The following is a 17,216-nucleotide window of genomic DNA, read 5'->3' on the forward strand; positions in this document are numbered from 1 at the left end:
CAGCCATTTTTGTTTACAAATTGTCACAGTCGCTTGCTTGCTAGAGCGGAAGTTTTACGTCTCCGATGTGTGACGTCATGTTGTCTTGACAACCATGCAATATCGTAAACCATATTCAACGCTCATTCTCCATTGGGTAGAGTGATGTAATACATGTAGGATAAGCGATATGCTAACAATATTGCACGCTATCAAACCAAATGAATGAAACCTGCTCAAAGGGAATAGAACACACGTTTTTATTCCATTGAAAAAGTGTCCTGGATGTATAATAATTACCGTTAACACCATACTCCATCATATTTTATTCCTTTACGTATAAATATACGAATATAAAATGCTCACCTGTATGTGATGTGCGTGCGCTGCCACTTTTGTCCAGTGAGCGCGTAGCGACGTGTCCGTGACTGCGAGCCTGACTGTCTCCTGACCTGATCCGGGACTCCACATCTGGGTTTCTTCATCCAGCTGTGAGAAACACCAGGATGGTTAATAAAGCAAACTAGTGATATAAAGACAGTATTCAAGGCAGTTATAGTGTGTACAGGCCAAATGGTGTGTGTGTGTGTGTGTGTGTGTGTGTGTGTGTGTGTGATATTACAATCACAGTTCTGTTTAGTACCTGAAGTTAAAATAAAATTTTTATTCCCTTCTTGATCTCCTGTTCAGTCTCAGGAAAGGAGGTGTGGCCTCGCACCTTCTCAAGGATAATATTTCATTAAACAATACCAAACCCTTTTGTATTGAATTACAGTGTATTTTAGAAAATCTCTCAATATACTGAACTGAAATATCAATGAAATGCATCTTTCAAACTACAGCCCCGATTCCAAAAAAGTTGGGACAAAGTACAAATTGTAAATAAAAACGGAATGCAATGATGTGGAAGTTTCAAAATTCCATATTTTATTCAGAATAGAACATAGATGACATATCAAATGTTTAAACTGAGAAAATGTATCATTTAAAGAGAAAAATTAGGTGATTTTAAATTTCATGACAACAACACATCTCAAAAAAGTTGGGACAAGGCCATGTTTCCCACTGTGAGACATCCCCTTTTCTCTTTACAACAGTCTGTAAACGTCTGGGGACTGAGGAGACAAGTTGCTCAAGTTTAGGGATAGGAATGTTAACCCATTCTTGTCTAATGTAGGATTCTAGTTGCTCAACTGTCTTAGGTCTTTTTTGTCGTTTCTTCCGTTTTATGATGCGCCAAATGTTTTCTATGGGTGAAAGATCTGGACTGCAGGCTGGCCAGTTCAGTACCCGGACCCTTCTTCTACGCAGCCATGATGCTGTAATTGATGCAGTATGTGGTTTGGCATTGTCATGTTGGAAAATGCAAGGTCTTCCCTGAAAGAGACGTCGTCTGGATGGGAGTATATGTTGCTCTAGAACCTGGATATACCTTTCAGCATTGATGGTGTCTTTCCAGATGTGTAAGCTGCCCATGCCACACGCACTAATGCAACCCCATACCATCAGAGATGCAGGCTTCTGAACTGAGCGCTGATAACAACTCGGGTCGTCCTTCTCCTCTTTAGTCCGAATGACATGGCGTCCCTGATTTCCATAAAGAACTTCAAATTTTGATTCGTCTGACCACAGAACAGTTTTCCACTTTGCCACAGTCCATTTTAAATGAGCCTTAGCCCAGAGAAGACGTCTGCGCTTCTGGATCATGTTTAGATACGGCTTCTTCTTTGAACTATAGAGTTTTAGCTGGCAACGGCGGATGGCACGTTGAATTGTGTTCACAGATAATGTTCTCTGGAAATATTCCTGAGCCCATTTTGTGATTTCCAATACAGAAGCATGCCTGTATGTGATGCAGTGCCGTCTAAGGGCCCGAAGATCACGGGCACCCAGTATGGTTTTCCGGCCTTGACCCTTACGCACAGAGATTCTTCCAGATTCTCTGAATCTTTTGATGATATTATGCACTGTAGATGATGATATGTTCAAACTCTTTGTAATTTTACACTGTCGAACTCCTTTCTGATATTGCTCCACTATTTGTCAGCGCAGAATTAGGGGGATTGGTGATCCTCTTCCCATCTTTGCTTCTGAGAGCCGCTGCCACTCCAAGATGCTCTTTTTTATCCCCAGTCATGTTAATGACCTATTGCCAGTTGACCTAATGAGTTGCAATTTGGTCCTCCAGCTGTTCCTTTTTTGTACCTTTAACTTTTCCAGCCTCTTATTGCCCCTGTCCCAACTTTTTTGAGATGTGTTGCTGTCATGAAATTTCAAATGAGCCAATATTTGGCATGAAATTTCAAAATGTCTCACTTTCGACATTTGATATGTTGTCTATGTTCTATTGTGAATACAATATCAGTTTTTGAGATTTGTAAATTATTGCATTCCGTTTTTATTTACAATTTGTACTTTGTCCCAACTTTTTTGGAATCGGGGTTGTACTGATCCTGGTCTTGGTATTCAGAAAAGACAGATACGTACAGCGTTTACGGCGCCGATTGACTGTTCTGCAGTGCTACTAGCAGCAAAAGATGCTGAATATCATTTCTGAGATCAAAGCTTTGAAGAGATCATGAAATGCCCTCAAGGTTAAAATATCGATTGGTAGCAGGATTTTGCTGTGCCTGTTTAGAGCTGTTCTTTACTGACTACTCAGCGATTTTATACACTTTAGCGTATGCCACTTTAATGTGCCATCAATGCATTATTAAAACACCACAGTTCTGATCCATTGATAGGAAAATACATTACATTTTTTTTTAAATATATTTTTTGGGCTTTTTTCACCTTTATTATTGGATAGGACAGTGCAGAGACAGGAAATGAGCGGGAGAGACAGACGGGGAGGGATCGGGAAATGACCCCGGGCCGGAACCCGGGTCCCCAGATCCACGGCACGGCACCCCATCCACCTGAGCCACGACGCCCCCATACATTACGTTTTTAACACAATTTGCTTTTAAATACCTGAGTTTAAGAGCAAAGCAGGGATATGAGTCATATGTGCATGCTTTTACAGAGCACATGCTGTTCTGAGAATACTCAGCGAGTACATGGCAAAGCTAATGACGATGATGAGTGAAAAAAGGGCACACTTTTAAATTTACAAAATCGGTTATACTGTAAGTATAAGTAGACTTATTCTATCCATGTTCACTGGATATGAGCAATCATGCGCTCTGATTGGCTACTCTACTATTAGGATATCAGCTCATATACCGTGAGTAGAGAAACACAAAATGGCGGAACGTGTCACTGAACCAACTGAGGACGAAATGAAAACTTTACTTGAAAACAAAACTCCAAAAGACACTATTCAAGACGGTTGCAGTGTGTACAGGCCAAATGACGAAGCTCTGTATGTGTGTGTGTGAGTCGGATATTACAAGCACAGCTCTGTTTCGTACCTGAAGTTAAAATAAAATTTTTATTTAGTTCTCAACTTGATCTCCTGTTCAGTCTCAGGAAAGGAGGTGTGGCCTCGCACCTTCTCAAAGATAATATTTCATAAAACAATACCAAACCATTTTGCATTGAATTACAGTGTATTGTAGAAAATTTCCCAATATACGGAACAGAAATATCGATGAAATGCATCTTTCAAACCACTGATCCTGGTTTCAAATAAAAGGGTACATTTTTAAATTTACAAATTGGTTATACTGTAAGTATAAGTAGAATTATTCTATCCATGTTCATCCATGGAACCTGGCGACTTGTCCAGGGTGTACCCCGCCTTTCGCCCGTAGTCAGCTGGGATAGGCTCCAGCTTGCCTGCGACCCTGTAGAACAGGATAAAGCGGCTAGAGATAATGAGATGAGATGAGATGAGATGTTCGCTGGATATGAGTAACCGTGCGCTCTGATTGGCTACTCTACTACTAGGATATCAACTCATATACGGTGAGTAGAGAAAAACAAAATGGCGGAGTGTGTTGCTGAACCAACCGAGGATGAAATAAAAACTACTCGAAAACAAAACCCCAAAAAATGCAAAAAAAAAAAGGGGGGGGGGGGGGGGACAAAATGTGGAATAAAAGTACTTGATGGTAAGAACGCATCTTTTTTTATTTTTCAAGAATTATTTTTATTATTATCGCATTTTTCACAAATTGCTCCTGTAATTTCACCGGTTTGTTTACATTCTAAGTGGAAATGATTTTGTCATGTTGAGCTACGCGTCTCGTCAGCTATCAGCTCATGTACGACTCGATTTCATTGAATAACTGTTAAAGGAACGTTGAATTCATTCTAGAGAATGTTTACAAAACAGTTATGCCACTTCTTAATTATTTGCTGTTTCATTATTCATGATAAGTCAAATTACCACACTTTAGAACTGTGGTGAGCTGAAAAGCATCTCAAAACGCAAAACCTTGAGGCAGATGGCCTGCAACAGCAATGGTTTACGACAGGGGTTCTCAACCTTTTGCAACCTGGGCCCCACCAAAGCTGGTTCATTGCAGTTGGGGGCCCCTCTTCTCGCCCCGCCCCCATCCCCCCCCAAACACACTCACCCGCAGTGACGCCACCCGACCTACAGCACCTTATATCGACCGATAGATAGATAGATAGATAGATAGATAGATAGATAGATAGATAGATAGATAGATAGATAGATAGATAGATAGCCCTGGGCTAGATTATTATTATTATCATTATTATTATTATTATTAGTAGTAGTAGTAGTAGTAGTAGCAGCAGTAGCAGCAGTAGTAGCATTATCCATAGTAGACTAGCAGTAAGAAAACAACAAAAACAACAAATTATTTGGGTAGAGCTGAAATGGGGAAAGCAAAAATACAGTGTGGGGTAGTAGTCTTTAAAAAGACTGTTTGGGTTTTGCGCTGTATCGATGGATTGATGATAGTAGACTAGCGAGAGTCGGCACGAGTTAACTCGGCAAGAAACCAGACTAGTGTGTGTGTGGCAAGCACTCACACGGTGGCCACGGTATGCAGACTCACTCACGTGACGTTGCGTCATGTTCGCGTCACGGGCTTAAAATAACCTACACACAAGATTTTATGATAGATTGATGATAGATTTTATAATAGTATTGATTTGTATGTAATAGTCCAATGTCCTGCATTTTGACATGGGTAAATGTGTTGCATCTGCTTAGCTACTATAGCCTGTTAGCCCCAGATTTTTTTTTTCCTCCATACATGAAGCCTACTCGCGACCCCCCTGGAGTACCTCCGCGCCCCACCAGGGGGGCGCGCCCCCCCGGTTGAGAACCACTGGTTTACGATATCGCATGGTTGTCAAGACGACATGACGTCACATGTCAGAGACGTAAAACTTCCACACTAGTGAGCGACTGTGACAATTTGTAAACAAATATGGCCACCAGGTTTGCTTCGTTAAATACGGAAGCTTTTGAGAGAATTTTGAAATAGAAAGATGTGTTGAACCCCCGAAAGGAATGTGTATGGATAATAATAATAATAATAATAATAATAATAATAATAATAATAATAATAAAAGCTGCTTTTTTTCATGGTATATCAGATATATTCCATTCAGCTACTCATCTTCAAACACCAAACTTCTACCAGGAAAGAACTGGAGTCTGAGGCAACAGTGAGCAGAGACTCAGTCAAACGAGACACATGGACGAAATGGAGAGGTAGCCAATGAGGGCACAAAACTAAAATAATATACATTAAGCTGATTAATATGGAAAATTATTATACATACAGGACACTTTTTTGATGGAATAAAAACATGTGTTCTATTCCTTTCTAGTAGGCTTAATTTGTTTGGTCTGATAGCATGCAATATTGTTAGCATATCGCTTATCCTACGTATATTACGTCACTCTACCCAATGGAGAATGAGCGTTGAATATGGTTTACGATATTGCATGGTTGTCAAGACGACATGACGTCACACGTCGGAGACATAAAACTTCCGCGATAGTGAGTGAGCGGCTGTGACAATTTGTATACAAACATGGCTGCCAGGTTTGCTTCGTTAAATACAGAAGATTTTGAGAGAATTTTGAAAGAGAAAGACGTGTTGAACACCCGAAAGGAATGTGTATGTAAAATAATAATAATAACAACAACAACAATGATAATAATTTTGGCTGGCTTTTTTTCATGGTATATCCGATATATTCCATTCAGCTATTCGTCTTCGACTTGTTCAATATCAGGCTAGCTGAATGGAATATATCTGATATACCACAAAAAACGCCAGCCAACTTTTATTATTATTTAAATAATAAAAGTTATGAGCAACTGTTAAATAAAGACAGGCATATGTGTAAAGTACAATGTCATTTGAAATATTTTAAATATACTCTGAGTGAAATAGTATTTTTTTGTTCTGGAGGTGCTTTAATTCCCTAACGCGTGAAGATTTCTTCTCGAGACAGATGGGTTTGACGGGCTTGACTTTGTTTTTTATTTGAAAAATATTGACAGGGCTGAACAGTGGCGTAGTGTTTAACACTGTCACCTCACAACAAGCAGGTTCTGTGTTTGAACCTGACAGTCGACTGAAGCCTTTCTGTATGGAGTTTAATGTTCTCCTCATGCATGTGTGGGTTTCCTTCAGGTTCTCCAGTTTCCTCCATAAGTCCAGAGGCATGCGGATTAGATCAGCTGGCTACTCTAAATTGTCCATGAGTGTGAATGGCTGTCTGTCTCTCTGTCTTAGCCCTGTAATAGACTGGTGACCTGTTCAGGATGAACCCCACCTCGTACCTGAACTTAGCTGGGATTGGCTCCGGTTCAACCATGACCCAGAATGGAAAAGTGGTATAGAAAATGAATGAATGAATGTTGACAGGACCTTGCTTTTCAATGCTGGAATAAAGTGATAGATTGACTCAACCTGTAGCCCAGGCAAAAATAGCTCCAAAACCCTCTGGGATGTCTTACAGTTCTGTGTGTGTGTGTAGGTGTGTACTCACTCTATAGTGTTCAGGTCTAACTGTCCCGTGATGTTGAGGCCGTAGACACGCTGCATGGCGGCAATGGCTGACTGCATGGTCACAGCTGAGCGCAGGACGGCCATGTTGGGCTGCGTGGACTGGAGGTAGCCGTACCGCTGTAACCAAACCTGTCAAGGAAAGGGGGAAAAATGACAAGGGAAAGTTTTGCTTTGGGTTGGAAAGTCATATCGCATGTAGTCATGTATATGAGTCATACTGAGTGACAGCTGGGTGTGATTTGAGATGATTAATATCTATTATTATATCCACATTCACTGGATATGAGCAATCGCACGCTCTGATAGGCTACTGTACTACTAGGATATCAACTCATATACAGTGAGTAGAGAAAAACAAAATGGCAGAGCGTGTTGCTGAATCAACCGAGGATGAAATAAAAACTATTTGAAAACAAAGCACCAAAAAATACAAAAAAAGAGCAACAAAATATGGAATAAAAGTATTTGATGGTAAGAACATATCTTTTTTTATTTTTCAAGAATTATTATTATTACAGAATTTTTCACAAATTGCTCCTGTCATTTCGCCAGTTTGTTTACATTCTTTGTAAGAAACTAAAAGTAGACAAATGATTTGCACATTTGTTTATGTTATCTTATTGTTTACCTGATTTGCACATTTGTTTATTATCATATTGTTTACCTGATTTGCACATTTGTTTACCTGATTTGCACATTTGTTTATGTTATCTTATTGTTTACCTGATTTGCACATTTGTTTATGTTATCTTATTGTTTACCTGATTTGCACATTTGTTTGTTATCTTATTGTTTACCTGATTTGCACATTTGTTTACCTGATTTGCACATTTGTTTATGTTATCTTATTATTTACCTGATTTGCACATTTGTTTACCTGATTTGCACATTTGTTTATGTTATCTTATTGTTTACCTGATTTGCACATTTGTTTATGTTATCTTATTGTTTACCTGATTTGCACATTTGTTTATCTTATTGTTTACCTGATTTGCACATTTGTTTACCTGATTTGCACATTTGTTTATATTATCTTATTATTTACCTGATTTGCACATTTGTTTATGTTATCTTATTGTTTACCTGATTTGCACATTTGTTTATGTTATCTTATTGTTTACCTGATTTGCACATTTGTTTGTTATCTTATTGTTTACCTGATTTGCACATTTGTTTACCTGATTTGCACATTTGTTTATGTTAACATTATTGTTTACCTGATTTGCACATTTGTTTATTATCTTATTGTTTACCTGATTTGCACATTTGTTTGTTATCTTATTGTTCACCTGATTTGCCCATTTGTTTACCTGATTTGCACATTTGTTTATGTTATCTTATTGTTTACCTGATTTGCACAGTTGTTTACCTGATTTGCACATTTGTTTATGTTATCTTATTGTTTACCTGATTTGCACATTTGTTTGTTATCTTATTGTTCACCTGATTTGCACATTTGTTTACGTTATCTTATTGTTTACCTGATTTGCACAGTTGTTTATTTATTTTATCTTATTTTTATCTTGTTTATTTAGTTCTTATTTCTTAATATCTTAGAATAGACCGTTTTTATGTAGCTTCTTTATTAGAACAGACTGTCTTTATTTAGTATTTATTTATTGAGCACCTTAACTCCAAGCCAAATTCCTTGTAGTTGCAACAATTACTTGGCAATAAAGCTTTTTCTGATTTTTTTGTTCTGATTTCTGATTCTGATTTTTCATCTTTAAGCATTAAAATTTGTTGAATTTTTTTAGACTTGTTTCAAAGCTCAAAGAAGTTTGAAAATTACATCACTAAAATGTCCAAGGAAGAATTAAATAAATGTCTAAAGCTATTCTATACCTCAGCACGACAGCAAGACGGCACTTTATACAAAAAAAAAAAACAATACTCAAATCAATTTGTGCAGGTTCTTAAGAAGTCCACCTAAGTGGAAATGATTTTGTCGGACTTTTTGTATAGTTTTTGTTTATCGATTTTGCAAGAAATAAAAATAAAAATGCTCTGTTTCTCAAAATCCAGTGAATGTGGATAGAATAAAACAGTTATTTCAGTCAATCTCGTCGTACATGACTTGTAGACAACTCAGTGTTACGTGCCTATCAGCTCACGTATGACGCAATTTCATAGAATAACTATTAAATGTCTGTCAAAAATTCCACAATGAAGTTGTTTGGCTCGAGTAGTGTACAAGGTCTCATCAATGGCATGATGAGAATAACGTGCTGCAAACTATTACACACAGTTGCAAGGCAGATACATAGCTGCATTCATTATTGGCTCATCTGGCCGACAGGTGATGAGTTTATGCCATCATGTGTTGTCCGTCGTCCATCATCCACAGTTCATGAAAATCGCTTCTTCTCTCTCAATTCTTCACCGATTTTTATTCTTTTTGGCAGGAAGGTAGGTCTGCCTGGGGTGCATATACGTAGGTTCTACCCAAATTTGCATAATTGCAATTAATAATGAAGATATGGAGTAATTAATCAATCCCTAATGAGCAGTTTCCACACAAATCTCTTCTTCTCCTTCAATTCCTCACTGATTCTGATTCTTTCTGGCATGAAGGTAGGCGTACCGAGGGTGCATAGAACTTCTACCCAGATTTGCTTAATTACAATGGAGTGGTTGAGAGTAGCTGCTATGGTTCTGGGGGCCTGCATCCCACCAGAACAAGGAACTGTGTAACCTTGACGAGGTGCAGCAGCTTGTTCCTACCTGGTGTCTGCCTGGGTCTGGTGCATGGGAGACCTGTAACCTTCGGGGGGCTTATGGCACCAGGGAGGTACTAATTATCAGTTCTGCCCTCTCCATAAACACCAGAGTTAGGCGTTGGGTCAGCACCCCAATCCTGTAAAAACCTAAAAACCGCTACAGGAACAGCAAGTGAAAATCGAAGATATCGGCGCAAAAAAGATGGCAGTGGACCAGATCCTACAGTGGCGGACCCAAATGAAAGCCGCAAGGAAGTTAGGGCCCTGATGTGCCGGATTCTGAGTGCCAAAAGCCAAACGAAGATCGGAACTTGGAATGTAAGAACTTTGTACCAGAGTGGGAAGATGGCACAGCTGCTGAGGGAGTTTGATGAGTACCAACTCAACATCCTTGGAATCAGTGAGATGAGGTGGACCGGGAGTGGGAAGTTGTGCAATGATGGAAGGACAGTCCTCTACTCTGGACATGAGGACCAGCACCGCCGTGGAGCTGGCATGGTCTTGGATAAGGAAGCCACTAGAGCCCTTATCGGATGGAAGCCTGTCAGCGACCAGATCATCACAGCACGCTTCCAGTCAAGACATGGAAAGACCACTATAGTCCAGGTGTATGCACCAACAGAAGATGCTGAGGACAGTGATAAAGACTAGTTCTACAACCAGCTACAGGATACTTTCGACAACATCCCCAGTCATGATGTGAAAATCTTGATGGGTGACTTCAACGCTCAAGTTGACAGTAGCAGACAAGAGTTTGACACTGTGGTTGGACCATTTGGAACAGCACAGAAGACTAACGACAATGGGGAACATCTCTTGCTTTTCTGTATCAACAGCCTCAACGTTGGAAATACCTATTTTCAGCACAAGATGATACACAAGAAAACATGGAGAGCACCTGATGGGACAACAAAAAATGAGATTGATTACATCTGTATTAGCCAACGCTGGAGGTTGTCACTTCTCGATGTCAGAGTGTTCAGGGGAGCGGATGTAGGTTCAGACCACCACCTGCTAGGGGCAAGGGTGAGGCTGCGGTTGAAGAAGCTCACAATGAAGAAGAAAGTGAAACCCTATGCAAGTGAGAAGCTCAAAAACCCTGTTGATAGCCAACAGTACCAGCTCAACCTCCAAAACAGATTCCAGCTATTGCAAGAGATGGGGCCAGACTTAGAAGACCAGTGGGCACTCTTTAGGGAAACAGTCACAAAAAGTGCAGAGGAAACCATCGGTAGAAGGCAGCGTTCAAGGAAAGAGCAATGGATACAGGAGCCTACCTGGAAGCTCATTGATGAAAGAAAGAAGATGAAGGGTATCAGAGATAGAGCAAAAACAGAGGAGGAAGAGAAACGAACAGATCAACAGTACTGTGACCTTGACCACCAAGTGAAGAAGAGTTGCCGTGCAGACAAAAGGCACTGGTTGGAAAAGAAAGGCGCTGAGGCCGAGGAAGCAACTAAGAGAAACGATTCAAGGACCCTGTATCGTCTTGTCAGAGAGCTCTCTGGAAACTGGAACAACAACTCAAACGTGCCTGTAAAGGACAAACATGGGAGGATATTGGTGAATACAGAAGAACAAAACCAACGGTGGATGGAACATTTCCAGGAAACCCTAAACCAGCCAACACCAGGTACTCTGTTCGACTTCGAAACAGAAGAAATACCAGATCCACTGGAGGTCTGTGAGGAGCCTATCAGGACAGAGGAAACCATAGAAGCCATTAAAGCTATGAAAAACAACAAGGCAGCAGGACTGGATGAGATCTCGGCAGAGATGCTGAAGCATGGGGGTGAGCCTATAGTGGAGATGCTGACCAGGCTGATGGACTGCTGTTGGCAGGAGAACCAGGTCCCTAGGGACTGGCAAGAGGGCGTGATCGTGAAGCTCCCAAAGAAAGGGGACCTCTCAAACTGCAACAATTGGCGGGGAATTACTCTTTTATCCATCCCTGGGAAGGTGTTCTGCACAGTGCTCTTGAAGAGGTTGAAGAAAGATGTTGACTGCCTGTTGAGAGAAGAACAAACTGGTTTTCGTAGCAACCGCTCATACACAGAACAGATATTCACCCTTAGAAACATCATTGATCAATGCCTTGAACATCAAACACCATTAGCACTGAATTTCATCGATTTTAAGAAGGCATTCGATAGTATACACAGGGAGACTCTCTGGAACATTGCTCTGTCATATGGAATACCAGAACGCTTTGTCAGTATCTTTAAGAGCCTCTATGCAAACTCAAGGTGCTGCGTAAGAACGGAGGAAGGAACAACAGATTTCTTCAACATCATCACAGGTGTCAGATAAGGCTGCATCCTTTCGCCCTTCCTCTTTCTTCTGACAATCGACTTTATCCTGAAGAAGACCACCAGAGAAGGCAGAGAGGGTATCAAATGGAGGGATGAAGCAAGGCTGGCAGACCTAGATATTGCAGATGACCTAGCCCTGCTGACTGAAAACAACCAGGATCTACAACACCTAACCACAAGGCTAGAGGAGTTTGCCAGGAAAGCTGGGCTGCGAGTGAGTTCTGAGAAGACCAAGACAATGGAGGTGGGAAACCACATCAGTCAAACACCACTGAGCATCATTGTCAATGGCAGCCAGGTGGAGACAGTTGATCTGTTTACTTATCTTGGCAGTGTTATCAGCAACAGAGGTGATGTGGAGCCAGACATCAATTGCAGAGTAGGGAAAGCCGCTTCAGTGTTCCGAAGGATGAATACTATCTGGACAGCAACCAACATCAACCTTGACACAAAACTCCGACTGTATAACAGCATAGTCCTACCCACTGCAATATATGCAAGCGAGACATGGGAGTGTTCTGTCAAAATGACCAAAAAGTTGGATGCCTTCCACCAGAGAAACCTAAGGAATATCTTAAAGGTGAGGTGGCAAGAGCACGTAACAAATGAAGAAATCCTCAGAAGGGCTAAATCAAGACCGCTCAGTGACATTATTACAGCCAAGAGGATGCAGCTGGCAGGACACATCCTCCGCCTACCCAGACACAGACACTCCAAAACAGCCATGACCTGGGTTCCTCCAGACGGCAGAAGAAAGAGAGGAAGGCCAAAAAACATCTGGCGAAGGACATTCCTGGAAGATCTAAAAAGGGCAAACATTGCCTGGGAGGAAGCGGAGACAGTAGCAGCCGATAAACGGACATGGAAGCTTGCTGCCCGATGTGCCTCTAAAGGCACAGGAGGAACTAAGGTCTAAGGTAAGGTAAGGTTGAGAGTAGAACTGTGCAAGATGGCCCACTTTAGATCGTCCCTTCTGGACTACGCTTATAAAAAAAAAAGTATACTTCAAGTTCATTTTATTAAGTATACTTAAGTAAAGTTAAAGTATATTTCCTTAAGTATACTTTTGTGTACCAAGTAAACTGATATCAATGTACTTACAGTATACTTGTAAGTAAACTAATCTAATACTTCTTGGGACTAAATTGGCCCACTTTTAGTTTATAAAAAGTATACTTTAAGTCTAAGAGAAGTAAACTCCGAGTATACAACTAGTATTTTTTTATTTTGTACTGCAAGTATACCACAAATAAACTTATATACTAATAGTTTACTAGTTCTATACTTGTAGTCCACTCTTTAGATTACAAAAGCATACTTCATAGTGTACTGGAAATATACTATGCGTTTACTCGTTTTATACTTCTAGTCCACTTTTTACTTTACTAAAGTATACTTTGTAGTATACTGGAAATATACTATTGGTTTACTCGTTACACACTTCTAGTCCACTTTTTAGTTTATAAAAGTATACTTTATAGTATATTGGAAATATACTGTACTATTAGTTACTGGTTATACAGGGTGTCCCAAAAAAATGTACTCACATTTTGACTCCTCATAACTTATTGGAGTTTTCGTTTCTTTTCAGATCAAATTAACCCTAATAATGGCAGAAGTACGACTAAGTTTTGAAGAAAGAAAATTTATCATAAAGTGCTACTGGAAGCACGAAAACATCATGGAAGTGCAAAGACAATTTAGAAGACAAAGATCCACCAACACGACACACCATTGCTCGCATCCAAGATAAGTTTGAATAAGATGGAACTATGCATGACATCCATAAGGAGCGTTCAGGAAAACCACGGTCATCAACCAGCCCCGCAAAGGACAATCAATTGCTGGAAACCCTCAACCGATCCCCACAGAAATCTGTACGGCAAATGGCTCGTGAGACAGGAATCCCAAAATCAAGTGCCCATCGCATTTTGAAGCAAGTTCATTGGAAATGTTACATTCCGATATTAATCCACGCTCTAAATGGAGATGATCCTGAGTGAGTACATTTTTTTTTTGAGACACCCTGAATACATCTAGTCCACTTTTTAGTTTTGAAGTTTACTGCAATTCCCCTTCTAGGTATACTATTAGTTTTCTAGCCCGAACCCTTACCTCATGCACATTTTGTACCTTAAGTTACAATGAAGTTATAAAGGTAAGAATTCACAAAATAACAACAGATACTCAGGATTAAGAACATATTCATTTTCTTTAAAAATCTAAATTTAAAGCAACATTGTATTAAATGCCAAAGTATAAAAACATGGCAATGACAACTGAAATTGACATTCAAGCTCTAAAGAAAAATAAATAAATAAAATTTCATTATCCCACTCAGGAGAAATTAAAAAAAAACCTTCTATGGAACCACAGACATACATAAGAGTCAACAATGCTGAAGCACAACTACAGGGCGAGTCCACTTAAACATAAGGCACAGATATTTTAATACTTTATTACACTTTTGTTAAGTATGTCTTGATCAAAAGTTGAAGTATAAGCTTAATATACTTAGACTTTTTTATCTACTTGTCAGTATAAGCCAAGTATACTGATGTATAACTTTATTAAGTATATCTCTGATAAGTAAATAAAAAGTAAACTGAAAGCATACTCTCTTATTTTTAGTTGAAAAGAAGTATACTAGAAACACACTTGAATAAACTTATTTTTTGTAAGTGTAGACGGGGCTGGAATGAACTATGCCATCATTGACGGTCTCATTTCCTTTCTTTTTTTTTTAAATTCTGTAATATTTTGATGGGGGCGGCACGGTGGTGTAGTGGTTAGCACTGTCGCCTCACAGCAAGAAGGTCCGGGTTTGAGCCCCGTGGCCGGCGAGGGCCTTTCTGTGCGGAGTTTGCATGTTGTCCGTGTGGGTTTCCTCCGGGTGCTCCGGTTTCCCCCACAGTCCAAAGACATGCAGGTTAGGTTAACTGGTGACTCTAAATTGAGCGTAGGTGTGAATGTGAGTGTGAATGGTTGTCTGTGTCTATGTGTCAGCCCTGTGATGACCTGGCGACTTGTCCAGGGTGTACCCCGCCTTTCGCCCGTAGTCAGCTGGGATAGGCTCCAGCTTGCCCGCGACCCTGTAGAACAGGATAAAGCGGCTAGAGATAATGAGATGAGACAAACAAATAACTAAGCTTTGTATTCTGTCATTTTGTGTCTTTTTTTTAACTTTCATTGCTCAATGTGTGTTTAGTCTGCTTTTAGTTTCTCATCCAAAGAAAGTAAATTTTGGTGCAAAAGGAATATAGAGTGAATAATTCATCTCATTCAGAACCATTACACCACTGGCTTATAGTTCACATGTGCCATCTTAATCACTGCTGATATTATGGAGCACAAATATCGAGATTAAATATAATGACTGTCACTGAATCAATCTACAGTCTGGGCTAGAAAGAAATCAGCCCCAGCGTCTCTTCCCTCTCCTTCATCCCATTCTGGTTATTTTTCACAAGCTCACCGGTGATGCTGTTGCAGTTTTGTTCCATGTTTGTCTCATTTATTAACAGCAAATAATCCGAACCTGGGGTGGCACGGTGGTGTAGTGGTTAGCGCCGTCGCCTCACAGCAAGAAGGTCCGGGTTCGAGCCCCGTGGCCGGCGAGGGCCTTTCTGTGCGGAGTTTGCATGTTCTCGCCGTGTCCGCGTGGGTTTCCTCCGGGTGCTCCGGTTTCCCCCACAGTCCAAAGACATGCAGGTTAGGTTAACTGGTGACTCTAAATTGACCGTAGGTGTGAATGTGAGTGTGAATGGTTGTCTGTGTCTATGTGTCAGCCCTGTGATGACCTGGCGACTTGTCCAGGGTGTACCCCGCCTTTCACCCGTAGTCAGCTGGGATAGGCTCCAGCTTGCCCGCGACCCTGTAGAACAGGATAAAGCGGCTAGAGATGATGAGATGAGATAATCCGAACCTTATTTACATGAACCGCTTATAAAAAAAGCAAAGCAAACCTGATTAAAACAAGTATTTACAGCATTCTGACAAACACTAAGGCTCTCTTCAGTTCAAAGTGTTTTTGTTGATTTGGAAAGGATATGTCCTTCCTACACATCAGGTTTTGTGACGAGAATAAAGTGTTGTTGATTTGCACAATGTTCCTGTGAAACAGCTGCGATTAAATATGGAGGTTTCATTCACAGCTTCTTTCAAAGGTTTCAAAAGAAACTTCGGTTAGATGGCAGCTGTGCATTTGGTGAAACGTAAAACAGCATTTGAGTTTGGATTTGTGGTCTCTGCCATAGATTTCTTTAAAATCACTCATAGACTATGTGAGGTCATGTTGATTAAGCATGTGTCAATATCTGGTGATAGGATAGTGAGTTATTCCACAACGCTTCAATCTGATTGGTCAGAAGGTGTTGAGGAGTTTTGTATAAGAGCAGCTCTGACAAGAGTGCTGCCTAAATCATATCACAGGGTTATGTTCTACTGTTCTAATACAGTATGTTATCATTTCTATGGTAATTAATTCACCATGGTGGAAATACCACTTAATCTAAGATTAATAATGAATGGAATAAAAATACACTGATAGTTTAAAATGTGCTGATATTTTAAGTGTTGATAGCAGAGCTCCATACTTAAGAGAATATGGTGATGCATCGACCTGATTTTTGATGGCTTTTGCAACCGTACGACGTCCGTACGAACAAACGACGTACGTGTACCATCACAGGGAACCCAATCATAAGTGCAAGGCAACATATCTCATAAACACTTGCCCACCGGACAACGAAATTTGTATCTTTATTTCCAGGAGATACAGTAGATGGGTTTTATCTAGTGCTTGTTTTTAATTTGCTTTTTAAAAAAATAACATGGGATTATTTACTAACACATTTTACACTCATCGGAAGCTCAACGTTTATGCAGCGGAATTTAACATTTTTGGAAGGAGTCTCGGGCGGCACGGTGGTGTAGTGGTTAGCACTGTCGCCTCACAGTAAGAAGGTTCTGGGTTCGAGCCCCGTGGCCGGCGAGGGCCTTTCTGTGTGGAGTTTGCATGTTCTCCCCGTGTCCGCGTGGGTTTCCTCCGGGTGCTCCGGTTTCCCCCACAGTCCAAAGACATGCAGGTTAGGTTAACTGGTGACTCTAAATTGAGCGTAGGTGTGAATGTGAGTGTGAATGGTTGTCTGTGTCTATGTGTCAGCCCTGTGATGACCTGGCGACTTGTCCAGGGTGTACCCCGCCTTTCGCCCGTAGTCAGCTGGGATAGGCTCCAGCTTGCCTGCGACCCTGT

General features: G+C 40.5%; 1 protein-coding gene across 1 annotated transcript in view; it reads right to left on the minus strand.

Moving 5' to 3' along the window:
- mmp16b (matrix metallopeptidase 16b (membrane-inserted)) overlaps positions 1 to 17,216 on the minus strand; it is a 68,753-nt gene that overhangs the window by 28,087 nt on the left and 23,450 nt on the right. The window contains exons 2-3 of the mRNA XM_060905470.1: positions 6,911 to 7,059; positions 346 to 468 (exon numbers count right to left, since the gene is read on the minus strand). Of these exons, the coding sequence (XP_060761453.1) occupies positions 346 to 468; positions 6,911 to 7,014 (227 nt within the window). The 5' untranslated portion in view covers positions 7,015 to 7,059. The remainder of the gene's footprint in view (positions 1 to 345; positions 469 to 6,910; positions 7,060 to 17,216) is intronic.

This window comes from Neoarius graeffei, chromosome 23, assembly GCF_027579695.1.
Source record: "Neoarius graeffei isolate fNeoGra1 chromosome 23, fNeoGra1.pri, whole genome shotgun sequence".
In the NCBI taxonomy this organism is placed as follows: Eukaryota; Metazoa; Chordata; class Actinopteri; order Siluriformes; family Ariidae; genus Neoarius; species Neoarius graeffei.